Source organism: Strigops habroptila, chromosome 11 (genome assembly GCF_004027225.2).
Source record: "Strigops habroptila isolate Jane chromosome 11, bStrHab1.2.pri, whole genome shotgun sequence".
NCBI classification, from domain to species: Eukaryota; Metazoa; Chordata; class Aves; order Psittaciformes; family Psittacidae; genus Strigops; species Strigops habroptila.
This window is the reverse complement of record NC_046360.1, coordinates 31,748,932-31,767,627: the sequence shown is the minus strand read 5'-3', so window position 1 is coordinate 31,767,627 and position 18,696 is coordinate 31,748,932. Positions and strand designations below refer to the sequence as shown.

Genomic DNA, 18,696 nt, shown 5'->3' with positions numbered 1-18,696 from the left:
ATAGAAACTAATTTGTCCCTTGCCGAGTCTCTCTCTTCTTCAGTCCCCTGCTCTCTGGGCCATGCAGAGCCTCTTCTTGCATCTTGAAATGGAATAGTGATACACACTTTTTAGTCTAGGAGTATCTGTGGGTTTGGTGCATTTATTTTTCAGTGTGGGTTGATCATATGTCAGAGATTAAAGGGACTGGTAGCTGTGTCTGTGTAGCTGTGAATTAAGGGAAAGGACATTAGTAGCAGCTGCAGCAGATATGTCTTTGGGTGTCTCCTTAGGATTTTGTGAGCATAAACAGACTACAACTAGGTAAAAAATCAAGAATTTAATTATAAACTCTGAAATGTCCTGAAATCAATGCATGCACAACAGGGCATTTTTCAGAGCTGAATGGTGTGACACAAGGTAGTCTACTGTTTCAAAGATATTTTATGAGCTTGAGGCAACTATGTGGGGTGATATGGATGGATTAAGCAACTCTATTTGAGTGAGTGTGCAAGAAGCTTTGATAGTTATGCTTCATGAGTGCAAACAGGAAATTAATTCTTTCCAGGGAAAACAAACCACAGACAGAGCCACTTATGCACCAACTAGTCACAGTTTGCAAGGTTAGCTGAAGTTGATCAAAATCCCCAGACAAAAAATGTCATTAAGATCCAGTTATGGATATAGACAGATATCAATTCCCAGGCAAGAAACTTCATTAAGGTACACTCAAGGTTGTAAACATATGTGCGAATTAAATTCAAACAACAAGATCCAAACACCGTCATTATTTACAACATTAAATATTTGGAAATTGAAAGGTTACTGCTAGAGATAATATGGTTTCTATAAAGTTCATAGTCATGTTTCAACAAACTGAACTGCTGCTCTTCAGCATTTCCTTACCTTCTGTTGCTAGTTGGGATGCTCCCTCCCACTGGACGCTGTGAAAGCTAAGAGTCTACATAGGTTCCAAAAATTCTGCAAAAAGAAAGCTGTAGGTACTGAAAACAAAGCAGGCACTGTTTATTCTGGAGTACCCTGAGCCACAAGTCCTGAAGATGTGGAGAACATTCTAAGAAAAATCTTTCAACTTGCCTTGTTCTTGTATGTATCCAAAAAGGCCAGATTGGTCACTCGTGAAGATGGGCTGTTAGAGTGGATGGTCCTTTGGTCTGAAGCAGTACTGGTGCCTTCACAGCATTCTCTGCAGTCATAGCATGAGAGTAGATGAGACCTCATGTATACGGAAGCTATGGGAAGCAGTGCACTGTCTTAGAGAATAGAAGATGCAAAACAAGTAATTAAATGTGAAATACTTGCAACTAGATTTCAATTGAAGGGTTTAGAAGGGATGTTCTGCTTCTTAAATGCAGTGTTGGACCCTTGAGAAATTATTTGATTAGATTTCTCATTATAACATAGTTGTGAACATTGTCTTTTCTCTTCTAGCTTCTATAGTGATTGGGAAATGGTGGTGTGAGATGGAGCCCTGCCTAGAAGGAGAGGAATGTAAGACGTTGCCTGATAATTCTGGATGGATGTGTGCAACTGGCAATAAAATCAAGACCACCAGAGTAAGTCACCTTTCTGTCTATGCTCACAAGGTCTTTATAGGAAAGGGAGTCACTAATGATTGCTTGCCCGTATCTTTTCACCATCATGTCTGCTGTAAAAGTCTTATAGATAACTGCATACCTCCCCAGTCATCCAACACTTACTATTTAGTGAAAGTTCAGATGGATTCAGGCTGGTCATCTGGATTCAGGCTTGACAACCAGTAGGTTGGAGCTGCTGAATCACCAGGACACTTCCTTACAGATACTGTCACCTCAGAAAAAATCCTGGATCACATCTCTGAGTGGCTTTCTGATGGCTAAATGGAAGAATATTAAATCAAAGGGATCTGCTGGATCCTACATCCATTCCTTGGCTGTTCCAGGCCACATCTGCAATAGCAGCTGTATAGGTGCTTTGTAGCATCAAACAGTGCGGAGGCCTCAAGTCACTATCTGCATTCGAGGTCTTCAGAGCAGCTCTAGCCCCACGCACCCGTTAGTGACATACCTTTGAGATGCTGAAGATTCAGGTAAAACAGGCCAACTGGTGATGCCAACTTTCACCATGCATTGCTAGGAAAATGCAGAGATATAGCTGCAAAGATAGAGAGTGTGAATCAGCTGGCTAAACTTCTCCTACTATGAGATTACCTTTGGGAAAAGAAGTATGTTTAAAAAATGGATTCTAGTTTTTTTCTTGCATTGTGCAATTGTTTCACAACTATCTGTGTAAAACTGCCACCTATACCTACTGTATTCCACAAATGTAATTAAATTACGTTCATACCACAAGTATTTTTTTTTCCCTAGGAAAATTACAAGGTGGTCAACTCAAAATATTTTTTATGAATTAATAAATTTTGTTTTTCAGTGAAGTGGAAAATAACTTTTGAAACCTGCTAAATAAAAAAAAAAAAAAAATCAAAAAATGTTTCCCTCTTTGAGAAGTTCTACATATTCATAACCAACTACTAATTCACAGGAATGTGAAGCTCAGTGTCATGATTTCCTGACTTCTTCCTTTTTCTATAGTCCTAACTTTAGCAATTTTTCATGTCTTCTAGACCTTTTGTTGAAAGAGGAGATTCTACCTCAACTAATCCCCATGCTATCTGAAGTCTTTCTTACTGTATGATTTAACCCGGAATGAATGATTTCTATTGCAACTTTCTTGAGCAGTGCCTTCTGGCATGGCTGATCTCACCACCATATTTAGTTACTGGGCTACATACTAATTTAGGAGCTTTTCTTTGCAGAAGGCAGTAAGTGGCCCCTGAAAACAGGATGCATGTTATCTCTTTGTCATCTCCCAGAGCAAAGGAGAAAGCACAGAGGGCACTGTGGTTCTTTGACTCACACATGAATTTCTTCCTGCAGCATCTTTGTAGCTGCAAACCACTCTATGTTCACAACTAATCTGTCCACAGTGAAACACCACTGCAAGACTGTGCCTTAATGTATGCGCCTTGCAGTGCAAGTAAAAAACAAAACCCCAAAACCCCCACAAACTTACTGTGTGTCCTTTTCACTGAGGCACCATCTTTCTCACTGGCTCAGGGAATTAAAATGGAGGAAAGTGATATTAAAGAAGCAATAAGCAACATGAAGTGTGTTATACTTTTGTTAAATTACAATAATTCAGTACTGCTGCAGTCTGTCTGCAAATTATATAATTTAGGAATTGCATTTGCTTTTTTCTTGTGAAATTGTCCTGCTCTTAACTCCCCCAACCCTCATCATATAAACTAGTTTTAGGCAATAGCCTGCATCTAGAAGTGATTGCTAGAAATGTAGCGGCTTCATTAATATGCAGATGTATGGTCCAATCTATTCAGTATGCATCATTGTATTTCATTTAAATTAAATACTTACAGAGTGAGTGCTCATAACTGAAAAAAATATTTCTTCATTTACCCACAGGAGTTATTTTAATTAGCTTGTGAGGGGAGTACCTTATGGTGCCGCTTCCAGTAGAATTTTGCTTTGGTGCTTTAAAATATCATTACAGAACCCAATTGACAAAGGCAATGTGACATGATGTGCTTAGGAACTGTCTCTTGCATTTTCCAAGCAAAAAATCTACTTCATAATCCTTGAAACTTTGCTTGAATCCAAACTGCTGCATTAAGTCTGGCAACATAAATATAAAATACTAGAAGCAATCAGATCCTGAAACAGGCATCTTTTTTCTTTGTTTTGTCATTTCAGATGGCATCAAAGAAAGAGATTACACTATAATCTGTACTGACCCCAATCCAGGCTGCAAGATTGGGCCATGTGTTTCTAATTTATGTAGTTAAGGAAGTTAAGAAAGCAGAAGAAACAGGACAAATCGGTCAACATCCTAGATATATCTGTGGTGATTAGCCAAAAAGCTAGAGAAAGCCACCATGGGCTGTAAACTGTAAACCGTTTTAATGAAGGCTTTTCCTCATACTAAATACATGGACATTAAGCAGCTGCTCTTGTCCTGACAGGGAAAACATTCGTGTTTATGACTCGCAGGATTAAAATACCTATTAGTATATTCTCCAAGACTCACAGTAAATCACATATAAGCATCTCTGTATGTATATATATACACATATAAATACATGAATATTCACAATATATCTAATTTTACAGTGTAGTGTATCACTTCTCGGTTAGTTCTTAGATGTAATAGTGATTAGTATCACAAGAAGGTGGACAATGGATGCAGCAAAGGCTTTTTGCCAGCACGTCCTCCATTCCTTACTTTTTATACATTTCTTCATGTGTTTAGTCCTTTAGCATAGCTCACTAATTAAGTTGCTAAAGCCAAAGATATAAAGCTCACAGCCTCTGTAAATCGATTTGTTTTCTATTGATGGTCAGAGCAGGTGACAAACACTGGAAAGAAATCATTTTGTAATTCAATTTTTGGAGCAGTTTCAATGTTGTGGTTTTTTGGTTTTTTTTTTTTCTCCTTTTTTTTAAGAACATAAGTTTCAATGCTTGCCTTAAAAATGTGGGGCTCTTGGAGCTGCACTAGGACCTGGCTGGAGATCACATCACTACATTTCAGCAACTGGCACCAGGGGAAATGAGAGCACAGGCTCAGTCTGGATGCTGGGAGATGGTGTCCACAAGGGCACTTAAATGCCTGTAAGAACCAGAGGTGCTAAAAACCATGAAAACATGGCTCTTCATGCGTCCCATGTTTTGTCACTTCCCATTTGACTGAGGGAGTCACTCGCAAGCTCTTGATGTTGGATTGTTTCTGCAAAAATGCCCTTTTTATGTAATCCACAATAACACCACCTCTAAATACTTTAACAATCTGTTTTTCTGCTGATACTATTAAAGCATTGAGCACTTGGGGACTGGCAGAGCAGGTCAGCTCTGAGCATCTCTCCAGTTTCACAGCCTGTGCCTTCCATTACAACCCACCCACACCTCCAGTTCCCAGAGTAACACGCACCCTTTCACCATGCATTTTGCCATCATAGAAATGCAGGCCATTTTAGGGTGCCCCGAGAGACCTGAGCATCACATTTCTTAGCAGCCATTGCTCATCTCATGCTGCAGCAAACAGCAGCTGCGGTGTCCATGACCCCGTGGTCCCTTGTCATTCCATACTCCTACACCAACCACACCAATAGCTGAGGCAGTGTACAAACAAGAAAGGGATGTACTCATCCCTGAGAGAGAAAACGCATCAGGGTCACTTGTCGGTGGCAAACCAGGAGAGCAGAACATGGGAACTGGGGTAAGGAAGGAAATGGTAAATGAACCGAGAGTCTTATTTTCTGTTTTTAAGCTGTCCAACTATGTTAATATGTCAAATGATTTCCAGATTTTTTTCTTTAGAATGCGGAAGAAACCCCTCGATTTTTGTGATAACAGTCTCTGTAATTAAGAAAGTTGTCAGTTCAAAGCAGTAGAGCACAAGATGATCGTAAATATCTCTTGCTATGAGACTACATTTCAACATATCACCCAGTGCTTAGCTAATAATTTGTAGCCTTGATTTAATGCCTGAGCCTCCTCATATTCAGGTCAATTTGAGTTTCATTGCTGACCTAGTCGTCTAGCAAAGAATTGAACCCCTTGTGCAATTCATCTTGTTTATCATTGCAGGAAAGAAACAAAAACCTCTCCTCAAGAGAGCTATTTTTGCTTCTGGTCAGTTCTTATTTCAGCATCCTCAAAAACTGTCTAGGCGGTGGTGTTTCCTCTTCAAGCCATTAGCGTGCTTGCTCAGATCAATTGAGGTGGTAGTCATAAAGAGCGATGGTTTTATGGTCTGTTGCAGGCCATGTTGTCTCACCCAAAGTGAGTAGATGAAGTCAGTCAGACTTTCCGGTCTGTTATATAACTAGTCATTTCCTATCCTGCCCTTCTTTGGGTGAGTGGGTTGGTGGAGATCCAAGTGAACCTGAAAGATGGATCTATCTACATGTCTTTGGATGTCCAGCAGAAGCTACTAGCATCACTCTGAGAAGGGGAGGGTGAAAGGCTGGAGTGAGCATGGCCCCATGCCCAAAGCTGTCCTACACCACCAGCCTGAGTGATCAATGCACATCCAGCATCTCCCAAGGCACAGGCAGGAGCTCACTCAGGGTCTGCCTCTTGCACATCCTTAAATCCCTGCAGCCCCAAAACAAAGACCCTTCTCCCCCAAATATTTCAATTTAAACTCAGCTGTATCATGAGTAGGACAAAATGCTACGAAGCCTGTGTCTGTCTTTCCTCTCATATTTTATATACTGATGCTTTTGCACTTTCTTACTGCAGATCCACCCAAGGACCTAACAGAGCGCCGTCTGCAAGGAGACAGTGAAAGCCCTGCTGATTTTTGAGGACAAAGTATTGAAAGTTTAAAACCATCTCAGCATTTACAAGCCAAATGGATTTCTTATTTGCACTTTGACTGTTTACCAGATAACAACAGTGGCTTTATTGTGTGAAAGCAAGTATTCGGTGGAAATAATGCCCCTGATTTTTGACAGCTGAAAATAAAAAGGAAGAAAATGGTTCCTTTGGTAAAGTTTCCAAGATTGCGAAGTACAAACAACAGTCTAAGTTTGGATCTACAATTTACTTTATACCAGTTAAAGTATATATATAGAAATATATATATATTAATATATGATATTTTGAAATAAAAGCCTCACTCTTCAAGAAATTGAATAGTACCACACTTTGCTGCAGCTGCTGTAAATTTTTTTCTTCTTTTTTGTAATGGTCTGGAAGATCCCTACGTGTTTCAGAGAGAAATGTGGCAGTGAAGAGGCAAAGCAAACCTGCTGCGGTACAAGGATGCCTAAGAGCTACCTGAATCCTACCGATGTGGCATCCAGAGCTTCCTGTTCCCTTTGGCAGAATGTTGAGGGCATTTGTTGTTCCACTTTGTGTTCTGGAGGCTTTTCCCCTTGTGCAATACTAGCATGCTGGCTTTGCTTCATTAACCATACTTGATTGATATATAACAATGATAATTCTATCCTCTTCCAAGAAAATATTTTTAGAGCTGTTAGATATTCCATGAAGAAGAGATGGACAGCTACTGAGTGAAGTACAGTATGTATTAAAGGTTTATTTGGCAGAGTTTGGTAGACTGTGAGCTCCCTTCTTATTAAAGGTGTACTGTACGTACAATGACTTCAGACTTTGTATAGCTCATAGAGACTACAGTAAAAACCCAGTAATCAACTCCAAAGCTTTGCGTTGTTTGCTCACTAATTCTTTGAAACAACAACAAAGCTATTTCTTTTCAGACCAACATGGGAGAGGGTTTTTACATACGGTTTGTTTTTTTACAAGCCCATTTGCAATTGGTGAACAAGCATTTCAGGTTAAGCAAATGCCTCTGTGGACACCTCGAATGCTCAGGCACACACACGCGCAAGGGACTGCCTGGCTGTGTGCTTTTATCCCACAGCACAGATGGGAGAAAACCCTAAATTTAAGCTTCCCCTGTTGCAGGCCAAGCTAATTCTCATTGAGAGCATCTGCCACCAGCTAAAAGTATACACATGGGCAATTCCATGGCACAGCAAATGCACAACAGTTTGCAGTAAGCAAACTGTGTCTAAGCCCTGTCTTAATTTCAAAAATAGTTTCTTTCAGATTAATTTTAATCTGTTTCTTACTAATGTGAATTCAGCTGAGTTGAGATGCTCTTCAGCAAGGATGCGTCCACAGAGACATTGATCTACTCACTGTGAGTGGTTTGAATTCACATTTCTAGCTAAGCTGTTGCTGTTCACCATGCAGCCTGGCTCTTGCATTGCTGAAGAAAGATCACATCTGAGGGCTGACATGAGCAAGCCAAGTTCACATTCCCAGGCACTTTTGCGAGCAGTCCAATTAATTTCAGGGGGTTTATTCGTGTGGAAAAGTATCCTACGGTCACGCATAAGTCTGCACAATCTACCTTTCAGTATGCCTAATGCTACTGAATCAAAAAGGAATAAGGAACTGTAAAACGTGTTCTACCCCGTACAGCTTAATTTCTTTAATATTTCCAATTCCCTTTCAGCCTGCTTACCTGTCTCTCACAGGACCCCTTTGGCCATGCTGATCACTTTTAATCCAGTGCAGAGGAAGTGCTGCATTTCCCAACCTAGAGTTGGTCAAAATTCTCACGCTAACTTTCTTTCTCCTTCAGGGCAACCACTTCAGTCCCTTATGCTTCAAGAGGCAGAAATTTGTCACTGTAATTACACTGTATATTAAAGCAGCTACATGATGTGTCACGCCATACTCCATGCCAGCTTCCTGTGCTGGTCCTTGGCTGATGCTCACACTGGAAAAGGACATGCTATTTCCAAGTACCTCTATTATTTCCCTTTCAAAAGATGTAAGAGTGAGAAGTGTTCAGGGAAGAAACTTGGTTTTCTTCTGTGCACAGAAAGACTAAATAGGAGCATGTTATGGGTCATAGCACGTAGAAACCAGCCTCACCCATGGTCCAGCAGGAAGGACATGTGTTTTCTGGCCACAGCCACCTGGCTAAACCACAGAAGATACCTGGACCCTAGTCTATGTTTTACATATGGTCCGCCATGGCCATGTGTGCTTCATTCCATCATCTCAATGTGGAGAGGACCATTGCCTGCCTGGTTACCCTCAGATAGATGTGATCCCAAAATGAGATCTCAGACTAGCTCCAGGCTCACGTACCACAAGTAAGGAGAAACTCCTCCAGAATAAATCCTTAGCAATTCTTCATTTTACTACCACAGCACTTTAAAAAACCCAGGACCCTCTAGGAAGTAGGAAGCCCTTGGTGCACTGGGAGATAGATTCTGCCACCTGGCAATAAATTGATTAAAGGCCAGGATATATTATCATCCCTTTAACAACAGGAACTGAAGCACACAAAGCTAAATGGCCACTCAAAATCACGTTGGAGGGTATAGAAAATCGAGCAGAAAGTGAACTTTGGTTTCCTTATTCCAAGCCTACTGATAACCCCACACAGCAAACTAACCGGTGGCCTCTTGTGCCCTTTGCCAAAAGCCCGAGGTATCACCACTGAGAGTTACTTTCCCCATAGCAGTGTATCTGACATGGCTCAGACTGTGAGTAGATAACAATGCTTTTGCCTGTGTCTATGAAACATGCCTGTTGAGACTGGGAAATATTAGCCTTGCTAAAACATTAGAAGGAAATGTTATCATTACCACAGCAAAGTTTCTTAGAGATGTTTATGAATTTTTCTTTGCCAGTAGGCAGCCTTAGATATCACCGCACCAAGTAAACATCTGCATCTCTTTGAAGTTGCTGCAAAATCTGCTCATGAAGTGTGGCACTGAGAAATTGATGTTTTAATAAAAATGTTTTAGAGGGGAATTAAGGCCTTTGCAAAAATAATGACTAATAAAACATGAAGTCAAATTGAGAGCTGGATGCAGCTCCAGTGAACCAAATTGAAAACAATAGTAAAAAACCCAACCAGTTTGGAGTCACAATGATCATGTATTTCGGTGAGATGCACAGTAATGCAGTGTGTGGCAGGAAGATGGCAGAGCTGCTTACCTTGGCCAATGGAAACACAATGTGTTTCAGTGGTGGAGTAATGGGTCCCACATCCTCATGAGAAAGTGACAGTCATGCCACTCTCTGCACAATGTTTAAGGATATTTACATCCACAGAAGAGAAAGTTGAAAGTTCCTGCTTTTTGGCAGAAGTCTAGACAGAGACATGGCAGGCAAAAAAGAAAAATAGTTGTAAATGCATCCAAGATAAATTTAGATTTCTGTCAATGTTTCTTCAGATGTGTGAAAAAACAAGTTATGTAAATCTGAAATGTACAAGTTGGAAAAAATACTGAAAAAGAAAAAAGTATCTACCATCTGCCTATTGATTCAGAAAATCTAGATTATATGCTTCTGTCCAAAAAATCTCTGGTAATAAAGAGCTCAGTGTGGTATGACTTAATATTGCTTTGAATATGCTACATGCTATATTTGAAGAAATATATGGAGACCCATGGAGAAAGTCCACTCCTATGGCCAACAATTATGAACAGCATGATGTGCACCCAAAACTGGCGTTACAGAGAGAAAGGACTCTGAAGGTGATACAGTAACTGATGAGTGATGCTCTTATCAGACCTATTGATCGACAATTTACAGAGTTCACAGATATTTTCAGTGGTGTACTCTATTATCACATTCTAAAATTATTAGTTATGTTCCTAACTTTCCTCATTTGCCACTTTTCTATTCTTCTGTACGGTCCAAGTATAATTACAGATAGTAGAGAAGTTGTGGAGATAAACATACCTTGGCTTGGAAAGCACATCCATTTCATCTGAAGGTGGCAGTATTTGTTTCTTCTTAGTGGCAGGTTGAATATTGTGGTCTAAAATGAGCTTCTCTTTTATCAATACCTCAGTCATATCCCAGGAAGCAGGGTTTAGAGCTTGCCTGACAAAGAAATGGGTCATGCTTCTTTGCTTGGTATTCTATTTTTTTGTCAGTGAAAAATAAAAACACATTCCACAAGTAATCTTGCAGGTAGACAGAAGGAGATGTGTGTGCAGGGCAGTTGGTTTAAGGCTGTCAACAATTTTTCTAGTTCACAGGTTTGAATTCAGATCATAAGCCTGACACATATTTATGGTTTCTTCTCTGAAATGCTCACACAGTCAGAGCACTTAACTTCACAAATATTTATAAAACTATGCCACTCTGAGGAAAAGAAACTGACTCTTCTACTTTGCAGTTGGAAAATAAGACTCATAAGACTTGGGACCTGTCCAAGGTTATCCTAAAGAACTGCAGCAGAGCCAGCAGTAGAACTGAGGACTTCTGGATTTTAAGTCATCGTTGCAGATGGTTCATCTACAGTTCACATCAGTAAGATTTCACTGACTGCAGACCCTGGCTTTTAGCTCAAGTCACAGAGAGCAAAATTAGGGTGCCTGCAGTCAAGTGTGGACAATCGTCTGCAAGAATCAACTGCTCAGAGCTTACTCACCTCCATTCAGCTGGGATTTTCAAACCACTAATGCATGGAAGACCACCACTAGACTTACTCCAACATCTTCTGCTCCCACAGGGACAGTGGCACAGTCCTGCTGCTGTCTGGTTTCACAGCTCCTTAGTAGAAGTTGCTGTGAGCCTTCCAGATTAGATAGAGAGATGGAAAAAAAGCACAGAAATGGCTGTGCTTAACTGTGGTGGACTGAGAAACAAATTTAGCCAACAGTCCTTTCAGAGGTCATGATTTCTCAGAGATGCCCATCAGATAGAATGATTTTCATGTAAAAGTTGACTTTGAGCATAGAAAGCACACATTCCCTTGCACCACGAGGTGCCTGAACCAGCCAATAAGAAGCACAAAGAAGCTCAAGCAAAAAATGTGAGCACCGCTGCCAGCGGAAAGGATACCACACAGGGTAGCTTAAGTCATGGGGAAATAAAAAACCCCACTTCATTTTTGATAAATAGTCATCTGTGGGAACACTTAGCAGATCTTTGATTAAACTTTTTGCTGTTGCTTCACAAGTACCTCTAATTCCTGAATGCAGCTCAGAAATGTGCAGAGGTCTTTCCTACATGACAGGCTTGGGTACGATGTCTTTTCACCCAAGACTCATTGTCAGATTTTTTTTTGTCTTCTCACCATGTGGCAATATGGTCAAATTTGTATGACCAGAAACAACATACATGTTTGAGCATAAAGTCACTAACCCACTTCCCATTGTATCTCATCTGCTTGCTTCTTCAGATGGCTGTCCTTGATTCGGTTAGAAATGAGGGCTAGAGACCCATTCAGATTTGAAGCAAACTACCTATAATCTAAAGTATTGCTCGGGGGAATATGCAATTTCTTCCTCCCACCTGCCATTCCTCTTCATTTTCTATTTCATTTCATTTTCATTTCATCTCATCCGCTCTCTTTCATACCACAATTATTTTCATCCATCTCTATTAGTCTTTTATCGCCACTACTGCCCCACAGACAGAGAAAAGCAGCTATGCCGTCAAGACCCAATTCAAGGAGCTGTCCCCTCCAACAGCTCTGATTTATGTGATGATCTTTCTTTGCCTTTTTCCTGTGTACTTTGGAAGGTGAGATCCCAACCCCACTACAGCTGTTACACCAGCAGCTCACCGTATTTCAGTGCCCACAACAGCAATCCACAGCTCAGGGCCACAGGGTCTCTCTCAGGTATGCCCTAGTGTGTAAAGCATATGCTACTGATACTTGATTTGCAGCAGAGGAGTTAATTGTCAGCTCCTCACCTTCACTGAACCTGTCCTGTTTGTTGCTTCTCCTACAGTCTTGTATACCTTGACCAGAACCAAGAAGTCAGCACACAGACTACTGGGGGTTTGTCATTAGTTTATGCCTCTGCAAGAGGAAAATTTATCGCTATTGATTTGATCAGATTTGAAATAGAGAATGAAGAACAGGCCAAATAGCTGTTAAATGCACAATATGGGATGTAAGCACGGACATGTTAGGTTTTTTTCTGGGTACTTTTTTCCCCAATGTTCTTTCAGTTACATTTCTTTTCTGAAAGACTCTACTATTTAGACTTGCAGAGCTTATATGGTATCTCATGTAAAGTGGCACAGAGTTTTTACAAATCTGACACCAAGTCCCTAAAACCCTCCTAGTATCTCACAGACACCGATGTCAGGCAGAGAAACAGTTAGGAAATGCTACCAGCTGAAGACAATGATCTCTCTGTCCTTCCTCTGCTTCAGAAAACTCTTCTCAACAATAACATCTCAGCTGTGCATCTAGCATCAACCTACAAAAAATACTTCTGATGGGATCACAGTACATCCCTTTATCACAGAATAAAGCTGCGAGAGAAGGATAACAGGATTTCTTACAGTCAGTGCTGTTCAAGATCTGGGGGCAAAATAAGGAAGAGCAGCCCAAAACTTTAAAAATTGTTTAGCATATAATTGTCATTGATTTCTAGTCCATGCTCTCCTCCCTTAATATACTCCACACATCTACCTGGAGACTACAGTAATTCCATCTTGAAGCACCTCCTGTAACTATACCATTCAAAATCTCAATGCTTACAAAGGAGCCCTAAAAGGCAACCACAACACACGAAGTGAGTAGACCTGGTCAATGTGTTGCTGTCTCCAGTTTCCCTTTCAACTGCTGCCCTTACCCTCCCAACAGAATTTGACATGAATACCTATAAGAGAATTGTTCTCCACAAATTGCTGTGAAATGTGAAAGTCATCTTATGCCTGAATAATTAAGGCACTCCTCTCTACCAACAGCCAGTTTCTTTCTGTACTCTTCATTAACCCACAGCTTTCCTATTTAAACTGATCTAATTAGTTCCTTACAATTAAAGGCAGTGGTTTGGTAGAAGACTTGAAAAATGGGAGTTCACAACAGGTAAAGTTCTTGATCAGGATTATTACTATTTTTTGAAATCAAACCCAAAGTTTGCATAATGAAGATTTCTTGGAAGATACGATCTATTAAATAGGAAAACCAGTTGTTCCTCACTAATTGGCTCCATCCTTCTTGGACACATTTTCACAGACACCTAGAATCTGGATTTCTGAGCACATACAAGCCTAGCATTAAGTCAAATGAAAACTGAAGAACTGATCTGAAAGCAAAGATTAACAACCTTATCTTTCAATTTATCGAAACCTTAACCACAGGCTGTTCTGCTGTAATACAGTCAGTTTCCACCTGCAGATCACGATTCTCTTCACTGCTGTACAAGGCACAGGCTAAACTGAATGTAGAACACTACACATGTGAAATACCCCACACACCTCAGTGGTAACTTTCCTCACCTGTTAGCACTAAGATGCCCTGGGACACAGGTGAGCTCATCAAACATAACCCAGCATTCACCAGTGTGAACGATAGTGGCTATTCAGTTTCAAGTTTATGCAGTACAGAGGCAAAACAGACTCATAACAGGAGCAAATTGATATTAAAACCAGTGTCCGGACAGCAGAAGATCCACATCTCACAGATTACTTACATATAAAGCGAACATATACAATGGCCATGTTGATAATTTCCTTAGGATTTAGAGAAGAGAGCAACTTCAGCTTTACAAACTTCATGGTTGCTTGATCTCACTACAGTAAACAGCTCCATATTTTTCCTTTTCATGTTTTATCCTGAAGCAACAGAGCATTACATTAATTGACTTGTCTTATTAATTCAATAAGCTGCTTCCAAGATGAAATGCTTAGCTATGCTTGCTTGTTTTTGGCACTTTTTGGTTGTTGGAAGAAAAGCTTTAAGGCTAGAATTGCTCTGATGTTTTCCACAGTTCACTGAGTAATTTTATGCACTACTGAAGATTTGCCACATTTGGAATTACTGCAAACTGCTGCTTTTTCATCATATTATAATTTAATTCACACTTTTAGTATGATAAGAAAACATTTAACAGTTTGCATATTAGAGAAGTGTATTTGTTCTGCCATAAAGTTGTAGTTAAGAATTCATTATAGGTCATTCCTTTCTAGGATTTATAATTTGGACATAAGATGCATTTAGAAGATTAAGGATGACATAAAAGCCACCCCATTCAAATGAATTATATGCAATGAAATTCAGGGAGAAAAAATTGACCTTGCTGTAAATATAGCAAAAATAATTTACTGCAAAGTTGAATAAGATTGAGATATTTTTACTATTTCGGCAAGTTATCGGAGAAGAGGTGAAAGTGTTTTAAACTCTAAGAAACTTGAATGCCAATAAACATACCTGATGCTTCCTTAAGGGAAAAATACTCATGCAACTATGTGGATTCTTAGATTTCAACTTCGTTAGCAAACATGAACTCTGGGTTTTTCTTTCAACTGGTGAAAAAGATGATGGTTTTGGTGTGTGAACTGAGTGAAAATGAAATTTCTTTTTTTCACCGAGCTTGTACTTTTTCAAGAAGCTGGCCAGGGGTTGTCAATGCTCTTACCTTTGGGAAATCTCCTTCCATTCATTGCCCAGCTCTAGGCTTGCCCATATGGTCTGTTTTGAAGCAAGGTACAGCATCGTAGTGGTTTAACCCCAGTTGGCAACTAGGGACCATACATCCACTCACTGATGAAACTGAGGGGCTGTGGGCACCTCCAGTCTCTCTGATGAGGAAAGGGGGTGAGTTCTCATCAGTGATTGCTTTTCAACATATAGATACTACAACTCCCTGTATCTCTGCTCCAGATCCTGACACTCACTAAAGTCCCTTACAGAGCTCCTGGCAATAGCACTGCATTTAAGCTGCTTCTAGGGTGATGCCTGGCCTGGGCTGGTGCTACTGCAGAGATCAAGGGCTGTACACAAATAGAGTGAAAACCAGAATGCTACAAGAAGGAGCCAGTCCCTGGAGAACCAGGTCAGTTGTTCCTGCTCAAAGGGATAGGAAGGCATGCCTGCATAAACTGTTCTTCACACGCTCCCTCATCTGCAAGCTATATTTTGTAACCCAGCGATAAGTCTGGCAGCTTGGTGCTCAGAGGTAATGCTGGTGGTCAAGACAGCGGTTCCCACCAGCCCTGCTATGGGTTGGTGCAGTGGGTGACAAACCTTCTCACCACAGAGCCAGTTACACTCACTGCTGCAGTAAAAATCAATCTGGTAATCAGAAGGCTTTGAGTCAAAATAAAGACATCCCTGCAGTGAGGTCCTATTTTTAAGTGAAGGTTATTGATCAGGTTTCTGGCCTTAAGAAATCAAAACATAGTTTATGCTCAGAGTGACCTGTAGGTGTTTGCACAACAATTAATACCCGCAGCTAAAGGTAATGCAGCTGGACACATGGCAATAGGTTTTTTCCTTGAAACATTTTACCCTTACAGCCACTACCTCTAACTCTTCATTATGTGTCCCCACACTCTTTGCATTTCAAAATTATCACACTAAGCAAAGCTCAATGCACTGTTTAAATGACTAAGGAACATCTGGTAAGATGAGGCTGCTGGGACTCCATGGACAGATAAAGTTGTAGCACTTTTCCTCTGTATATGGAAATGTATTGTAAATTAAATCTACAAATCGTCTGAAAAGGCACAGGTCAGAAAGGAAGTGGAGAAATACCATCATTTGTGCCAAGGTCAAATTCCATGCAGCTTAGCTTAAAGTCAGTGCATTTTCAGGCATTGTAGAGTTCACTCATTGTTTTGTATTTTAATGGTTTTCTAAAGGCACTTATGACATCATATTTGCCTTCACAATATATGTCCCAAATATACTACAAACCTAACAAATCTTGTGAGAATGAAAATATTTCTTTCCAATCCCCCCCCCCTTTCTTTTTCTTTCATTTGCTTTAAAGAAATGTGGGATAATGCTGAAATCTCAACCCAAGACTGAACCACTGCCTGCTGATCTACCTTAGTTAAAAAAAAAGAACAAATTGTGCAGCACTCCATCTGCCGTGAAACATAAATGTCTTGTAACAGCAATGAGCCGAGAGCCATGAACCACTTAGCCTGAGGGAGAAGATGTTTCAGCAGGGTAAGCAGCAAGGAAAGCCTCAAAGAGAGGGGTGACGCTCCCTTTCAGCTCTAGCTGCCGCAGCGTTGAAGGCCAGCTCTCCACAGCCTGCTAAATTCCTGCACAGCCTGATAGCTCCTGCTGTGTCACCTCTTCACCTTTGCTTCCACGCAGAGAGATTGAACCGCTGGGAAGATCAGAGTCATTTTTGTTAGTGTTACGCTGTGGTCAGACATCCTCCATATCCCACTGTGCCAGGAGATGATGTTACCATAGCTGGAGGTTATCGCCACCTCCCTGCCAAAGATTATCTGCACGGATTAGGGAGTATATTCATATGTTGGTAGACCTGAGGTCCTTGCAGGAAGGCACTAAAAGCTGGTTGGACTATAATGTTCTGCAGACCAGAGCTGCATCTGGAAGGCAGTGATGCCATAGAGGTGCCAGTTAGCACCGACATCCATCCTGTCACTGTTATTCCCATTGCACATGAGACCATGTGTTTGCAGTACATTCATGCACATTTTGGCTTTTGCGTTTTGAAGGGGCAAAAGGCATCTGGGAGGGCACAGCCTACATCTTTATCATCATTTTCTGCCAAACCCCAAAATACCCTTTGTTCCATGTAAATCTGTACGTAAGAAATCATTCTGGCGCACCTTACAACCACAGTCCAAATGTCAAATGGGATTAATATGAACCAGTAGGACATTTTAAACTGTTAACTCTGGAATAGAGCTAATAACAAAAAGACAAGCAGCTTTCAACACAAGGTAGGGTTATCTCAGGTCACAACAGCTAGGTAGTATCGTTTTAAAAGCCCAGAAGAGATATTTAAGAAAATATCTCCCAGAAAAATCCCTGCTCTTATTACCATTTCAGGAATAAGCATCAGGAACGTGACACCTTTGTCTTGTTGGTGTCATAATGGTGCTAAGTATACAAGAAGGTTGAGTGCTAATTGTTTATTGGATGCTCTGTGATATTCCCAGGTGGATGCAAAGGAAGAGGTTGAAAGAGGATAAAAGATGCTTTAGATTTCTCCTTTCAAGAAATCATTTAAACAGAGGCATGAATAAAAGGAGTGGCAGGACCAAATCTGCAGATGGGTCCAGTGTCAGGGAATATTTATCTGAAAGCCAATAAAAATGTGACAGTCTACTGTTTTCCCAGGCCATATAACTTCGTCTTGAATGACTGGTTTGAGATAAGACAATAATCAATGTAGAAAGGCACATCTTTTTAGCACGACAGTGGGCACCAGGAGCACAACACTGCCTTGATGGCACATGGTCTCCCATAGCTTCCTGCCCACTGCTCCTGCTACTCCTCCACCCACTAGTGGGGGAGTGCAGTTCCCCTAGGTAATAACAGTTCTATTACGTTGTCCATCTGACTACCCCAGCCTCTTCCTCCTCCTGTCCCCGTTACCTTCATGTGGCTCATCATTGTGACTAATCCCTTTCTCGACCTGCTGGTAACATCCATCTCCACAGCTCCCTCAGGAGCATGTGCCAGTGCCTCACTGCCCTGCATGCAAAGAAATTTCCTCTAAAAATCATGCTCATTCACCAAGTACCCCTATCCTGAATATTGAAGGATATGGTTAACAGCTGCATCTCCCATCCTCATGATTTGGTAACCCACGGCCATGTCACCCTCATTCTTCTTCCCTCCAAAAGGAAGATTCCCAGCCTCGACCCTCGACATGGTGTTGTGTCTGAGAATATGTTAGTTTTAAGCTACAAGCCCCAAATCCATCTGAGCATAATCCTTAGGTTTGTGCCTGCAAATTTCTCAACATATGCCCTATCTCAGGACACCCTTTACCTTCCTGAAAAAGATGCAGCCCTGGAGCATATTTTTTGCTTCCTCAACATGCGGATCTGTGATATGGACCAATAAAGATTCCATCCCTTTGAGCAGGGCCCAGTGCAGCTCAGGAGAAAGGAGAGCAAAGATGCCCCATCTCTGGACAAAACACATCTGGCTCAGAAAGGTCTGAAACTCATTTTGTTCCAGCAAAGGGCTACAAAGTATGGTGGAGAATCACTTTGGAAGTTCCCTTATATGAAATTATCCGACGTAGCTGATACTAATCAATACCCAAGGGCAAAGTGACTGGTATTAACCAAGCTACCTTCTCAATGCCATGAAAAACAAGTCCAGCCTTCATATATTCCTAGGAGAAGGAAATCAAGCTAGAAACAAAGTGCTTAAAAACCCACATTTGTC

At 40.9% G+C, this 18,696-nt stretch overlaps 1 protein-coding gene across 1 annotated transcript in view; it reads left to right on the top strand.

The window, feature by feature from the left end:
- TAFA1 (TAFA chemokine like family member 1) overlaps positions 1-16,064 on the top strand; it is a 227,621-nt gene extending 211,557 nt beyond the window's left edge. Inside the window, exons 4-5 of the mRNA XM_030501572.2 lie at positions 1,432-1,556; positions 6,297-16,064. Coding sequence (XP_030357432.1) covers positions 1,432-1,556; positions 6,297-6,314 — 143 coding nt within the window. The 3' untranslated portion in view covers positions 6,315-16,064. The remainder of the gene's footprint in view (positions 1-1,431; positions 1,557-6,296) is intronic.
- The last annotated feature ends 2,632 nt before the right edge of the window (positions 16,065-18,696 follow it).